Source organism: Microcaecilia unicolor, chromosome 3 (genome assembly GCF_901765095.1).
Source record: "Microcaecilia unicolor chromosome 3, aMicUni1.1, whole genome shotgun sequence".
Classification (NCBI taxonomy): Eukaryota; Metazoa; Chordata; class Amphibia; order Gymnophiona; family Siphonopidae; genus Microcaecilia; species Microcaecilia unicolor.
Genome location: NC_044033.1, coordinates 52330143 through 52344619, shown reverse-complemented (window position 1 = coordinate 52344619; position 14477 = coordinate 52330143). Strand labels below are relative to the sequence as shown.

At 46.6% G+C, this 14477-nt stretch overlaps 1 protein-coding gene across 1 annotated transcript in view; it reads left to right on the top strand.

Moving 5' to 3' along the window:
• Positions 1-13292, top strand: part of NPHP1 (nephrocystin 1) — a 134165-nt gene extending 120873 nt beyond the window's left edge. The window contains exons 18-20 of the mRNA XM_030194632.1: positions 3118-3191; positions 11339-11383; positions 12757-13292. Coding sequence (XP_030050492.1) covers positions 3118-3191; positions 11339-11383; positions 12757-13035 — 398 coding nt within the window. The 3' untranslated portion in view covers positions 13036-13292. The remainder of the gene's footprint in view (positions 1-3117; positions 3192-11338; positions 11384-12756) is intronic.
• The last annotated feature ends 1185 nt before the right edge of the window (positions 13293-14477 follow it).

The window sequence follows — 14477 nt, the reverse complement described above, 5'->3', positions numbered from 1 at the left end:
ACCAGAGAATGTGGTAAAGGTGGTTAGCTTAGTGGAGTTTAAAAAAGGTTGGGACAGCTTCTTAAAGGAAAAGTCCATAGACCATTATTAAATGGACTTGGGGAAAATCCACTATTTTTGGGATAAGCAGTATAAAATGTTTTGTAATTTTTTGGGATCTTGCCAGGCATTTGTGACCTGGATTGGCCACTGCTGGAAACAGGATGCTGGGCTTGATGGACCTTTGGTCTTTCCCAGTATGGCAATACTTATGTATGTATACATGTCTAAATGCCAGTCTAGCAACACACATGTGTAAGTGCCAGATTTCAAAAGATTGCACATGCAAGAGTAGCTAATTAAGGAGCCGAGTGAAATAACTCCTCCTAAATCACTGGAGGCGACCCCAGATCCAAATGAGCAATTAGTTAGCTGAAACTTATGCCAGCCTCAGATCAGGTATAAATTCCAATATGGAATTTTTTTAATATTCTAAAATGGGGAAAAACTTGTATTGTTGTTTGTTCCACCCTAATCATGCACGGAAAATGTCTCCAAATCTGTGTGTCCCGCAGCACCTACAAAAGTAAATAGTGGCATTGTCATATCCATATGGATGGGTAGACTGGATGGGCCATATTACTACTACTACTACTATTTAGCATTTCTATAGCGCTACAAGGCGTACGCAGCGCTGCACAAACATAGAAGAAAGACAGTCCCTGCTCAAAGAGCTTACAATCTAATAGACAAAAAATAAATAAAGTAAGCAAATCAAATCAATTAATGTGAACGGGAAGGAAGAAAGGAGGGTAGGTGGAGGCGAGTGGTTACGAGTCAAAAGCAATGTTAAAGAGGTGGGCTTTCAGTCTAGGTTTAAAGGTGGCCAAGGATGGTGCAAGACATAGGGGCTCAGGAAGTTTATTCCAGGCGTAGGGTGCAGCGAGACAGAAGGCGTGAAGTCTGGAGTTGGCAGTAGTGGAGAAGGGAACAGATAAGAAGGATTTATCCATGGAGCGGAGTGCACGGGAAGGGGTGTAGGGAAGGACGAGTGTGGAGAGATACTGGGGAGCAGCAGAGTGAGTACATTTATAGGTTAGTAGAAGAAGTTTGAACAGGATGCGAAAATGGATAGGGAGCCAGTGAAGGGTCTTGAGGAGAGGGGTAGTATGAGTAAAGCGACCCTGGCTGAAGACGAGACGGGCAGCAGAGTTTTGAACCGACTGGAGAGGGGAGAGGTGACTAAGTGGGAGGCCAGCAAGAAGCAGATTGCAGTATTCTAAACGAGAGGTGACAAGGGTGTGGATGAGGGTTTTGGTAGAGTGCTCGGAAAGAAAGGGGTGGATTTTATGGATGTTGTAAAGAAAGAAACGACAGGTCTTGGCAATCTGCTGGATATGAGCAGAGAAGGAGAGAGAAGAGTCAAAGATGACCCCAAGGTTTCGAGCTTGTGCCATCGTTTTCTGTGGAGCTTACCCATGTATGCCGTTTACACCTGTAAATGTAACACAATCATTTCAAAATTGCCTCTTGTATGTTTGTGTAATTCTACTGAATAAATGTGCAAGCGATGGCCATTCTGGCAACTATCCATACTTTAGGCCTATTATTAGCAATATTCAGTGGCTGAGTATTGCTGTAGAAAGATAATCGCTGGTTCCACCCTTATTTCTTTCCGAAGCTACTTATTATTATATGGTTAACATCTGGCTATTTGGGAAGTTAATCTGATACCATCCATATAAATTTTCAGAAGGACCGTATATTTACTATCCTGCTTATTTTCGAAGGAGAAGGCTGGCCATCTTCCAACACAAATCGTGAGATGGCCAGCCTTCTCCTAAGGCTGGCCAAATCGGTATAATCGAAAGCCGATTTTGGCCAGCTTCAACTGCTTTCCATCACAGGGCCGGCCAAAGTTAAAGGGGGCGTGTCGGAAGTGTACCGAAGGCGGGACGGGGCATGGTTAAGAGATGGCCAGCCTCGGCCGATAATGGAAAAAAGAAGGCTGGCTCTGACGAGCATTTGGCCGACTTTACTTGGTCCTTTTTTGTTCACGACCAAGCCTCAAAAATGTGCCCTAAATGACCAGATGACCACTGGAGGGAATCGGGGATGACCTCCCCTTACTCCCCCAGTGGTCACCAACCCCCTCCCACCCAAAAGAAATAAATTAAAAACATTTTTTGCCAGCCTCTATGCCAGCCTCAAATGTCATACCTAGCTCCATGACAGCACTATGCAGGTCCCTAGAGCAGTTTTTAGTGGGTACTGCAGTGTACTTCAGGCAGGCGGACCCAGGCCCATCCCCCCCACCTGTTAAACTGGTGGTGGTACATGGGAGCCCTCCAAAACCCACCAGAAACCCACTGTACCCACATCTAAGTGCCCCCTTCACCCCATAAGGGCAATGGTAGTGGTGTACAGTTGTGGGGAGTGGGTTTTGGGGGGCTCAGCACACAAGGTAAGGGAGCTATGTACCTGGGATCAATTTGTGAAGTCCACTGCAGTGCCCCCTAGGGTGCCCGGTTGGTGTCCTGGCATGTGAGGGGGACCAGTTCACTACAAATGCTGGCTCCTCCCACGACCAAATGCATTGGATTTGGCCGCGTTTGAGATGGCCGCCATTAGTTTCCATTATCGGTGAAAACCAATGGCGGCCATCTCTAACGCCAGCGATCTCTAAGGGCAGGCCAAATGTTGAGATTTGGCTGGCCCCGACCATATTATTGAAACGAAAGATGGCCGGCCATCTTGTTTCAATAATACAGTCAGGTACGCCGCTTGATGGGGCCGGCGTTAGAGATGGCCGCCCTTATAGATGGCCGACCCCGTTTGATTATGCCTCTCCACGTTACTATGCACAGATAAGAGATTTACGCATTGTCCACCTGCTGGCAAACATGTAACTCACTTTAAAAATCAGAGAATTCCTATTTAAAAGTACTTAAAATACTTTCTAATTAATTTTCTTAAAATTTTATTGGCTTGTTTTTGAAGGCTCTGTCACCAGAGTAATTGCACTGGACGACATTGGATACTCAACTTTGTCATAGGATATTTTATTTTGTTTGAAGGCAATTATCTGTCCACTTTATCTTGGCTAACCATAATTATTTTTATTTTCCTTTGTTTCAGACTTAATCTGTAGCCCCATTCTAGCAACTTTTCCAAAACTCATGGAGCAGCCTGATATCATGGATGCACTCAGGGTATGTGATGAGAAATATTTTGAAATGAACAAAAGAATTTCATTACATAGTAGATTTGTCTCTCTTTATGTACTGAACAATGTTTTCTCCTCTGCACCTGTAATTTCATCACATTTTGTTGCTAGTAACGTGAATGGATAATACATCTCAGAGCTGTCAAAATTATCAGTTTATATCGTTCAATGAAGCTTCTGAACAACTTTAAGGTTTAAATGTTAATGTGCAGCAAGCACAGAATAACAGCTATAATCAGATATTGGTGAGCTGTAAGAATTTAATGAATGCGTTAGTGCTCTTAGTTTAATTTTGTGAAATGAATTCTTTGATGAAGATATAGACAGAAGAAAATAGATGACCCTTGAGCCTGGTTTTTAAAAACAAAGAGGGACAGAGGCAGGGAACTGAAAGGGAAGCACCGGAAGCATTATAGGGAAAGTCCTGAATTGGGCGTGGCAGAAAATTGCTGTGTTTTTAATGTGGGAGGGGTTGTAAAGAATGAAAAGTAAAGTGAGATGAGAAAGCAGTCATTATTATGTCACCGAAACTATTTGGCACTCATTTTCTTTACGTGGCCTTGTCTGTGCAACCTGGTGTTCAGCTTTGAGCTGCTTAGCTGAAGTTGCTGGTAGGTTTTGCCCATAGTTGTCACCTTCTTTAGTAAACTTCACATTTCACCATAAAAATAGACTCCTAGCAGCAGTACCACGGTAGTACTGTGACACTACCACTAGGGATTATCAGAGTCATTTTGACACCCAGAGCCAAATGGGGTGGGAAAGCAGGAGAGGGACCTTTCTCACCCTTCCCTTCTAGATGACCAAGAATTACCCCTGGGTAAGTCCTAGGTGTGCTTGGGGGAGGAAGAGGGCTTTGTGTCAGGGGAGGGACTTCAGCAAAGGGATTTTACCAAGGGGTTACATTTGGGGGGAAGAGTTTCTGGGGGACTGGATTGGGTGTGGAGATCTGATGAAATTATATTAGGAAATGTGTGGGTACTGTTGGGGAGGATCTGTTCAAGTGCAGGGTAAGCAGACTGCACTGGGACTGTGTTACACACTTGGGCAAATAGCACAGGTGGACCTGCGCTGTCTGCCCAGGCATGCAATGAATGCCCATGTGGAAGGTGTCTGCTCTCTGTGCTTGATACAGGGCAGATGCTGGGCAGGCCTCTGCATTTATTATACAGGCTTTAAACTTATCATGTGATAGTTTTTGTACATAATAAACAGTTAGTACAAACACTTAAGGCATTTTTAGCAAAAGGGCCCCTTTATCTGCTAGCTAATATCGAGATGGCATCCTTCACAGGGATGCCATCTCGATATGGAAGCAGTGACCTGTTGTGCTATTTAAGATAAGTGTCAGCCCTAGTTGAACCTTCTTTTCTATATTGAGATGGCATCCCAGTGAGGGACTTGATTTGTTTATAGTTCCAGTGGCGTTCCTAGGGTGGCTGACACCTGGGGGCGGATCGCCGATGTGCCCCCCCCCCCCGAGTGCAGCGTGACCCCCCCCCCCAGTGAAACGACGGACACCTCCCCCCGGCGAAATGCCCCCCCCCCCCCCCGGGTGCATCTTTACCTGCTGGGGGGGGGGGGGTGCCGCGCGCCTGTCAGCTTCGCTCATTCCCTGCGCCCTCTGCCCCGGAACAGGAAGTAACCCGTTCCGGGGCAGAGGGAGGGAACGAGCGTTGCCGACAGACGCGCAGCACCCCCCCCCCCCCCAGCGGCGTGCACCTGGGGCGGACCGCCCCCCCCCCCCCCCCTTGGTACACCACTGTATAGTTCATAATGTTGAAGATTGAGGATATACCAATGGATATTTTTTTGATTAAAGCACATTGATTTTGAGCTCTAGGAAGGTTCTATGACAGTGATGGCGAACCTTTCAGAGACCGAGTGCCCAAACAGCAACCCAAAATCTAATTATTTATCGCAAAGTGCCAACAGGGCAATTTAACCTGAATAACAGGTGCCGGTACTCATTATGGGCGGGGTCACCACATATGACTCCACCCCTATGATACCCACACCCCTTACACCAGCCATGGCGCATATAAACAGACATCATTGAAACTATTATACTAGTATAGGAGAAAAAAATAACATGTTTTTTTTTCATTATAAATCATTTCTGTAAGCTGTTGTAGCTCCAGTATACTCAGTGCAAATAAGACAGCAGATGTAAATTCTCAAATTGGACATATTCCAAACACTAAAATGAAAATAAAATGATTTTTTTCTACCTTTGTTGTCTGGTGATTTTGTTTTTCTATCCATATTGGTCCTAGTCTCTGATTCTGCTGCTCTCTATCTGTTCTCTTAACTCCGTTTCCAGGGCTTCCTTTCCATTTATTTCTTTACTTTCCTCCTTTCTTCTTCATTTTTTGCTCTCCATCCATAAGTAAAAGCTGGGTCCTCCTCTGTGGGATTGACTGGAGGAGGTATAATGTGGATCCAGCTTGTGCCTATTTTCTCCATCCATGTGCAGTTTTTCTCCTCCCTGCCCTCTAGCCACCCATGTCCAGCCACCCTCCTCTCCCCTCCAGCCACCCATGTCCAGCCACCCTCCTCTCCCCTCTGCCCTCCCAGCACCAGGCATCCCTCCCACCCAGCACCAGGTGCACCAAGCACCCAGCACCAGGCTCCCCTCCCTCCCACCTAGCACCAGGCATCCGTCCCTCCCTCCCACCCAGCATCAGACATCACTCCCTTCCACCCAGCACCAGGTCGCCCGCCCGCCTGCCCTCCGAGCACCAGGGCCCCCAATCCAAATAAAAGTCATACCTGGTCGGAATTAAGGCGGCAACGACAGTGAAAAGCGTGCTGGCTCGGCGCGCCTTCAGCCTTCCCGTCTGTCCCTCAAGTGCTGGTCCCACCCTTGCGGAAACAGGAAATGAGGGCGGGACCAGCATGCTTTTCACTGCTGCTGCTGACACCGCCTTAAGACTAACCAGGTATGACTTTTATTCGGAGGGGGGGGGGGGGGGGGCTGGAACTGGCTGAGGCGACGGCACGCGTGCCAACAGAGAGGGCTCTGAGTGCCCTCTCTGGCACGCGTGCCATAGGTTCGCCATCACTGTTCTATGATGTTAGCAGAGCACTTGGATTAGCCTGCCAAATCGCAGGCAATTTCATATGAGTGGCTCTCGAACTCGAGTGAGTCCTTACTGAAGTCCTTCCTATATTTCACAGTATATTTATATCACATTTTGGGGTTATAGATTACCTGTATTGTCTCCTGTTCTATAGATTATAGGGCAGGTTTTTTTTAATACAAGGTTATAGTGATTTTTACCTCCCCTAATTATTGGGTTTTCAGTGGCTCCTTGGAATAAATATCTTTTGATTCATCTCAGTATTAATTTACTGTTTAATAGAAGGACACCATTCCTGCACCATATTCCATTGTACTGCCATTATTCCTTAATTATACAGGTTTGTTTCTCAAGTGGGTAGATTTATTATTCTGTGATGGCCATGAAAATGGGTGTGGCATGAAGTAATATATATATTGTAAAATCTTAGACAAGCAAGTTTCGAAAACCTATAATTTATTCTCTCCACCCATTAAAAAAAAAAACCACCACCCAAAATACATTGGAGTGTTAATATGTGCAAAGCATGAACTTTGAAACATATAGGGGTGCATTTTCAGAAGAAGAAATGTGCAAAAAATGGCACAAGGGGCAGATGGATGTGTTTCTCACATGAAAAAGTTTAACTATATAGTCAAACAAAAAAAACTCAGTAAACGTCCGATATTCGTCCAGAGAAAAGCTTTATGAGATTGGGTGTTTTAGGGTCGTTTCGTGGGCATGAGGTGAGCGGTGTTACGTGTGCATGTCTTTTTGAGATAACAGATAGCAAAACGATTTCTTTGTGCCAGAATAAAAACATTGTGAATTAGACCTGCTTTAAAACCAACTAGCTCAAGACCAAAACTTGCCTTTGGACCCATTTGTGGTTTTGCTGAGTTGGAGAGTGGAGAGGTGGAATTGTTGGTTTGTGGAAAACAGTGGAGAGTTGCTGAGTGGTCTATTATCTTTGTTTGTTTGCCCTTGTCTGAACCTTTTGACCCTCACATTTTCTGCCTTGCCTCCTCTATGTCTCACTACTTCAAATCCTTGCCCATACCTGCCAGCCCCCCAGCCACACCCTCCCTTGCTCTGTATATCACCCCCTTTGCCCACCAAACCCTCACCCTTTTATTCAAACCCTCTACCTGTTTCTGTCTCTCATTGTTCATCTGTTTGATCCCAGTTTGTCACTGTGTTTTGTGTTGCTGCTGTTTGGGTGAGGACTGTTTGCTGGTGCTGCTGTGGGATCTCACTGGGTGCAGTAGATGGAGGAGTTCACAGTGATGTTACTGGGCTTAGTGGATTGCACCTGTGGTGATGGGACACCTGCTTGTCTATCATGGATGTTCTGAATGCTATTGTGGCTGACATTTTGCTGCATGTGGATGAGAGTTTGGAGGGGAGGCCCAGATTCTAGAGTATTTACACCCAAGACTTGCTTCATGGACCTCACTGTCCAGCAATGCCTTACTTAGGTACTGCTTTGATAGGACTGTCATACAGCAACTCTGTGACCAGCTTCAACTTGAGTGGAGGAGTGGCCTAGTGGTTAGGGTGGTGGACTTTGGTCCTGGGGAACTAAGTTCGATTCCCACTTCAGCCACAGGCAGCTCCTTGTGACTCTGGGTAAGTCACTTAACCCACCATTGCCCCATGTAAGCCGCATTGAGCCTGCCATGAGTGGGAAAGTGCGGGGTACAAATGTAACAAAAAAAAAAAAAAAACTTCTCCAGGCCAAGACATGCAGGAATAATCCAGTGTCTGTCCACCTTAAGGTCACTGTCTCCCTCACCTTTCTTGCCACTGGCACTTTTAGGTCAGTGCTAGGCTAGCAGTCAGTTCAGGCCTCACCTAGCCTGCCATCTCCAACTTTCTTGCCCAGTTCCTCAATGCCTTCCTCACCCACACCTCACACTATTGCCCCCACTACCACCCAGGCCCTCCAGAACAACAAGGCTCAGTTCCACATTGGTGTCAATGACTGCACACACATCACAGTCAGACCCTCCTCCCCCTGAGCATTCAAGGAGAGCTGTAGGAACAGAAAATCATATCACTCCATGAACATGCAGGTCATGTGTGATGCCCAGGGGGAGATCGTGGATGTGTGTGTTTGGTACCCAGCTCCACCCACAATGCATATATCCTGGAGCTGGCTCCTAGGTAAGCAGTACTGGGATTCCTAACCCCCCATACCCAGTGGCGTACCAAGGGGGGGCGGTGGGGGCGGTCCACCCCGGGTGCACGCCGCTGGGGGGGTGCCGTGCGCCTGTCGGCTCTTCGTTTTCATGCTCCCTCTGCCCCGGAACAGGTTACTTCCTGTTCCGGGGCAGAGGGAGCATGAAAACGAAGAGCCGGCCCCCCCCCCCCCAGCGGCGTGCACCCGGGGGGGGTTCTTTCGCTGGGGGGGGGCGGCGTCGCGCTGTTCCGGGGGGGGGGGGCGCTGCACCCGGGGGGGCGGGGCGCATCGGCGATCCGCCCCGGTTGTCAGCCCCCCTAGGAACGCCACTGCCCATACCCACTCCCCCCTCCTTACATTACCACCCTCCCTCCCTCAAAATGCCCCAGAGTCCACACTCATGACCCGTACTCCACAAGGTCCACATACAAATACACACCCATGCTTGTGATTCCTGCTTCCCCCAAAGGTGACAGGCTACCCCAGCGAACCTAGCTAATGACTCCCATTGTCCACCCCATAATGAGGCGGGGAAGGAACATAACAAGAGCCACAAGAACATCCGCACCATCATTTAGCACCCCTTTGGCTAGCTGAAAAACATTCGCATGTCTGGACCATTCTGGATGGGAGCTTCTCTACAGCTCAGAAAAGGTTGCCAAGATATTCATGGCTTGCTGCATGCTGCACAACTTCACACTATAACGAAGACAGCTCCTGCCAGAGGACACACAGGCAGAACAAGAGGGTGATGACCCCTCCCCCCCCCACCCACAGAGCTGACTAGGGACTACACCAGCTGGGGGTCCAGGCCAGACAAAGACTCATACAGACCAATTTCCAGTAAAGATCAGTACAGTATTTATTTGTGTTCACCATATCTTTTTCTGTCCCCCACCACCAGCACCCTACCCTCCTTTTTCCCCTTCCCTCTCCCCCTCAGCACACACAGCCCCACCCCCTTCCCCCAGCATGGTAACTATTTGCGTCATAGCCCTAACTCATTCTCCCCCTTCTCCTCCTCATTCCCTCTGGGGGCCACCTCTCCCACCCCTACCTGTAGCTTCTGAGGCTCCCACTGCCCTCAGAGACATCAGGTGCTGCTGCAACTGCTTCTGCTGCCCCATGGAAATTGGGCTACCTGGTTGGCCGTGTGGCTAAGCTGCTGCAGGGCCCCAGGGTGTGCTGCCACAGATGGAAATGGCTTCAAGGTAGACCCACTGACCTGAGTTTCTGTGAGTCCCATCCACGCCTGCTTGGATGCCGGTTGCTTGGCCACAGCTGAGGAGGTTGCTGTGAAGCTGGGCTGGGTGGTGTGGGCATTGGTGCCACTTTCAGCTGGTGTGGAGGGTAGTGCTGCTGATTCGAACAGGACTCCTGATGTGACAGTTGGTTTGGCTGCGGGAGGGAAGAGAGAGATGAAGATGGCGAGACACCAGACGCTCGGGTGTGGAGGTGGGGGAAGAGAGAGAGAGACTGGGCAAGGGGGTGGGAGAGAAGGGGAGAAATGTTGAACTCTTAGGAAGGAGGGAGAAGAGTGAAGGCTTTAAACATTAGACCAGGTGAAGTGAGAGGCTAGGGATTTTGGCACACTTTATTGTCGGCATTCTGAGCCTCTGCCTCACCTCGTCCAATGGTTAAGCCATCTCATGGGAAGGTATGCACATGTGTGGTGCAGTGTTCTCAAAAACGTTGAGTGGAGGGTGATTCTAGGGCAAGGGCTCAGTCAGATGATGTCACCTACTTACGACACTATCTATTCTGCTATCCTCAGAGAACACCTTCCACAGGTAGGTAACTTTGTTTTCCTTTACTGTATGGGTACATAACTGTTTTCCTGTTTCAAATGATTCAAACTTACTGAGACTGGAGCTGTACAGCTCAAACAGCAGACGAGTCCATTTCTGGTACTGAGGCAGCCAGTGCTCCAGAAACAGTTTAGTAGGCACGAAATGCCAGGTACTAGAGTGCAGTTTCTATTTATTATTTATTATATTTATATCCCGCACTTTCCCACTACAAGCAGGCTCAATGCGGCTTACATAGTAATAGGTAAAACAGAATTTTGTTATGTAAAGTAGGAAATTAAGTATAACATAATAGAAGGATGGATGGGTAGGTAGGTAGAGACAGATGATAGAGAGAGGAGGGTAAGGTGGGAGATAGATTCTGGGTCAATGTTGTTTTCTTTTCAGTATATGTAAGGTAGATGGGTTCATGAGATTAATCTGGGTCTTTTGGGTAGGCTTGTTTGAATAGGCGTCATGCACCTGGGATTTGTTGAGCCCTGCTTTAAGAATTTATAATCTGTAATATAATATGTAATTTTAGCCTTCCTAGTTTGATAGAGAGCATTAAGTCCACACCATTTCTAGCATGATTGTTTACCCGAGAGCCTTCAAGTTAGGGGCATCTCAGCTTGACTTTAATGATCAGACCCGACACAGTCCGTGTTTCAGCTAAAACTGCCTGTATCGGGGGTCTACAGATGCTATCATTTTCCAAGGATATCAATTATCCACTGTGAGAAAATCCTTGTTGTCTTGAAAAAGACAATAGTACTTGGATGAAAGCCGCCAAACTGGCAATGCGTGAATGTGTATGATTTTCAAACTAAAGTATCTCGTGTCGGTCTGAACAGTAAAATCTATCTGAGATGCCGCTAAATTGAAGGCTTCTTGTGCTTTTTTTGCTATTTACTTCTGTTTCTCTGCTTTTGGATTCCCTCTCCTTTGTGTTTACAACTGTCGAAAATGTTAGCGTCAGGATATGATGTGTATATAGTCAGTTTCGTTGATGATGTTGTTTTTCGATTGACGCAGTGACTTTCCAAATATGCTTCTAGCTTTCAGAAGTCCCATTCATGTAATTTTTCAAATTCTATTGTAGAGCGCATGGGCAGAAAAAGAAAGCACACTAAAGAGATCGGAAAAGGTAAAGCACAGTTATTTTCTTAAGGTTTTCTTATTTTTTTTCCTCGATTTATTATATTACGATCTATTCCCATTAACTTATTCCTACCCTATCTTATCCCACCTTACCTCATTTTCCATTCCCTACCATTTACCTAAGATTACTAGTTTATTTTGACTTGTTTAGCCTTTTGCAAAGACATCATTATTCTTTATTTCATGTGTTCTAATTTATACATTTATTGAATTAAATAAAGACACTAAGAGGCCCTTTTACAAAGGCACATAGGCGCCTACACACTTCAAATTGGCACTACCACCCAGTTACCACGTGCCCCGGGCAGTAATTCCGCATGCCAGTCCAGAAACCAGCCCAACGTGTGTGCCAGTGGTAGTTCCACCCCCAGCATGCAAAATGTCCGGCGTTAGCGGTAATTAGGGAAAAATATTACTGCAGGAGGTTAGCGCAGGAGCCCTTACTGCCACCTCAATGGGTGGCAGTAAGTACTCCCCCCTCCCCGCATGGCCACGCGGTAAGAGCAATTTTACTGCATGGCCATGTCCTTTTTGAGCCTTTTTACCCACTGTGGTACAAAGGGCCTCAGCGTGCAGCAAAAACAAACCCTGCCTCTAGCACAGAGCCCTTTTTTTATCACAGTTTAGTAAAAAGGCCCTTTAGACAAGTAAGTGGAGCAACAAGAAACAGAGGTGTGTTGGAACTCAAGGGGAAGCCCTCGGTGCTACAGGTTAGCCATGTTCCATTCCCTTTCTGCACCAGAACATACCTTCTGTGCAGCATGCCCAGACTCTTCCACTCCCATCAGATGGAAATAATGCAGAGTGCAGTGGCCTAAGCCATTGAGCCAGGCCTGTAATTTCTTTCTTTTTTTTTTTTAAGCCTGGTCTGTTCTGCAATTTGCTTTATATCCCATTTAGTACTAATGACGTGTTGGAAAGACAGTGGCTATATGGTATTGTGGAGGAATACCTGACTGTTGAGTATGTCATATTCCCACCAAATGTAAACAAACTCGCTTGGCAGATCGATGCAGGAATGTTAGGAAAAAATACTTCTTGGAGTTATTTTCTTCTAATTTTCTTTTTAAAGAAAAGACAATTCATTTGAGATAATGGTCAAGCTTCTGAATTGTGTTAACATTCTTAATGGCTTGTCTGTAGTGACTTCCTATCGCTTATCTTTAAAAGTACCAGGTTTTTTTTATCATTCCGTTTGTCCACAGCAGCACCACCAGCTTCACTCTAAGTATAATTCCATGTTTTTGTCTTGTATTATAATAAATGAATAACTTTTGTGAAGATAATCTAGTTGCTTTATTTGAAAATTATTGAATTACTTGGTTGGTTGATTAAGTTACATCATTTCTTTATTTTAAGAGAGACGGAGAGTTCCTGAAATCTGTATTCCTTCAGGTGTACCATGATTCTGCATACCCTCTTCTCCAGTCTACCTTCCTCAGAGAACCAAAATGGGCAGAAGATGACGTTGAAGCTTCTCGCTGGAAAATGATTGCAGACTTCTTGAAACAAAACCGAGATCATGAAGGAGCTCTCTATTATCTGCTCTCTCCAGAAAGTATTCATGAAGCTTTTGATGTTTTAGAGATAACGTATGATATTCTTAGTGAAGTAAGGAAAACTGTGACCTCAGTATAAAAAGCTTTAAAGCTTGAATATAGCATTCTTCATCAGCACACAGAACTGAATCAGGCACACAAATGGGTGAGGTTATCCACTGGCACCCGGATGACCAGCTCTCCAAGAGCTCAGAACTAGAGTTTGAGCATGCCTGACACTTTCCACATGCAGTAGTTCCCTCAGTCTTCTCCATTTTGTTTTTCCACTCTGCCAAATTGACAGGGAAATTTTCCTGCTTATTTTCGAACGAGAAGGCCGGCCATCTTCCGACACAAATCGGGAGATGGCCGGCCTTCTCCTAAAGCCGGCCAAATCGGTATAATCGAAAGCCGATTTTGGCCGGCTTCAACTGCTTTCCGTTGCGGAGCTGGCGAAAGTTTAAAGGGGCGTGTTGGCAGTGTACTGAAAGCGGGATGGGAGCGTGGTTAAGAGATAGCCGGCTTCGGACGATAATGGAAAAAAGAAAGCCGGCCCTGACGAGCATTTGGCCGACTTTACTTGGTCCCTTTTTGTTCACGACCAAGCCTCAAAAAGGTGCCCCAACTGACAAGATGACCACCGGAGGGAATGGGGATCACCTCCCCTTACTCCCCCAGTGGTCACCAACCCCCTCCCACCCAAAAAATAAAAATAAAAAACATTTTTTTGCCAGCCTCTATGCCAGCCTCAAATGTCATACCCAGCTCCATCACAACAGTATGCAGGTCCCTGGAGCAGTTGTTAGTGGGTCCCAGGCCCATCCCCCCACTACCTATTACACTTGTGGTGGTAAATGGGAGCCCTCCAAACCGCCCCCAAAACCCACTGTATCCACATGTAGATGCCCCCCTTCAGCCATAAGGGCTATGGTAATGATGTAGAGTTGTGGGCAGTGGGTTTTGGGGGGGATTTGAGGGGCTCAGCACCCAAAGGAAGGGAGCTATGGACTTGGGAGGTATTTGACTTTTTTTTTAATTGTTACAAATGCCCCCTAGGGTGCCTGGTTGGTGTCCTGGCATATGAGGGGGACCAGTGCACTATGAATCCTGGCCCCTCCCACGACCAAATGCCTTGGATTTGTTCGTGTTTGAACTGGGCGCCTTCGGTTTCCATTACCGCTAAAAAACAAAACCGCCCAGCTCAAATCCGCACAAGTCCGATGCATTTGCCGGGCACAAACCGTAATATCGAAAAAAAAGATGGGCGGCCATTTTTTTTTTAATACGGTCTGTCCCGCCCCTTAACGTTCCCGTTGTCAGACATAGACGCCCATGGAGATGGGCGTTCATGTTCGATTATGCCTCTCCACGTATACCATATCTAGTACTTCCCTCTTTCCAACTACACACCCAGTCAAAAGAAAAAAAATCAGATTTATCTGAAATGATTTATCTGTAGTAAAGCCATGCTGCTTCAGAACTTACAGTCCACTGGATTCCAGAAACTGAACTATCTTTTCTGTTGTAGTAATTTTTCCCTTA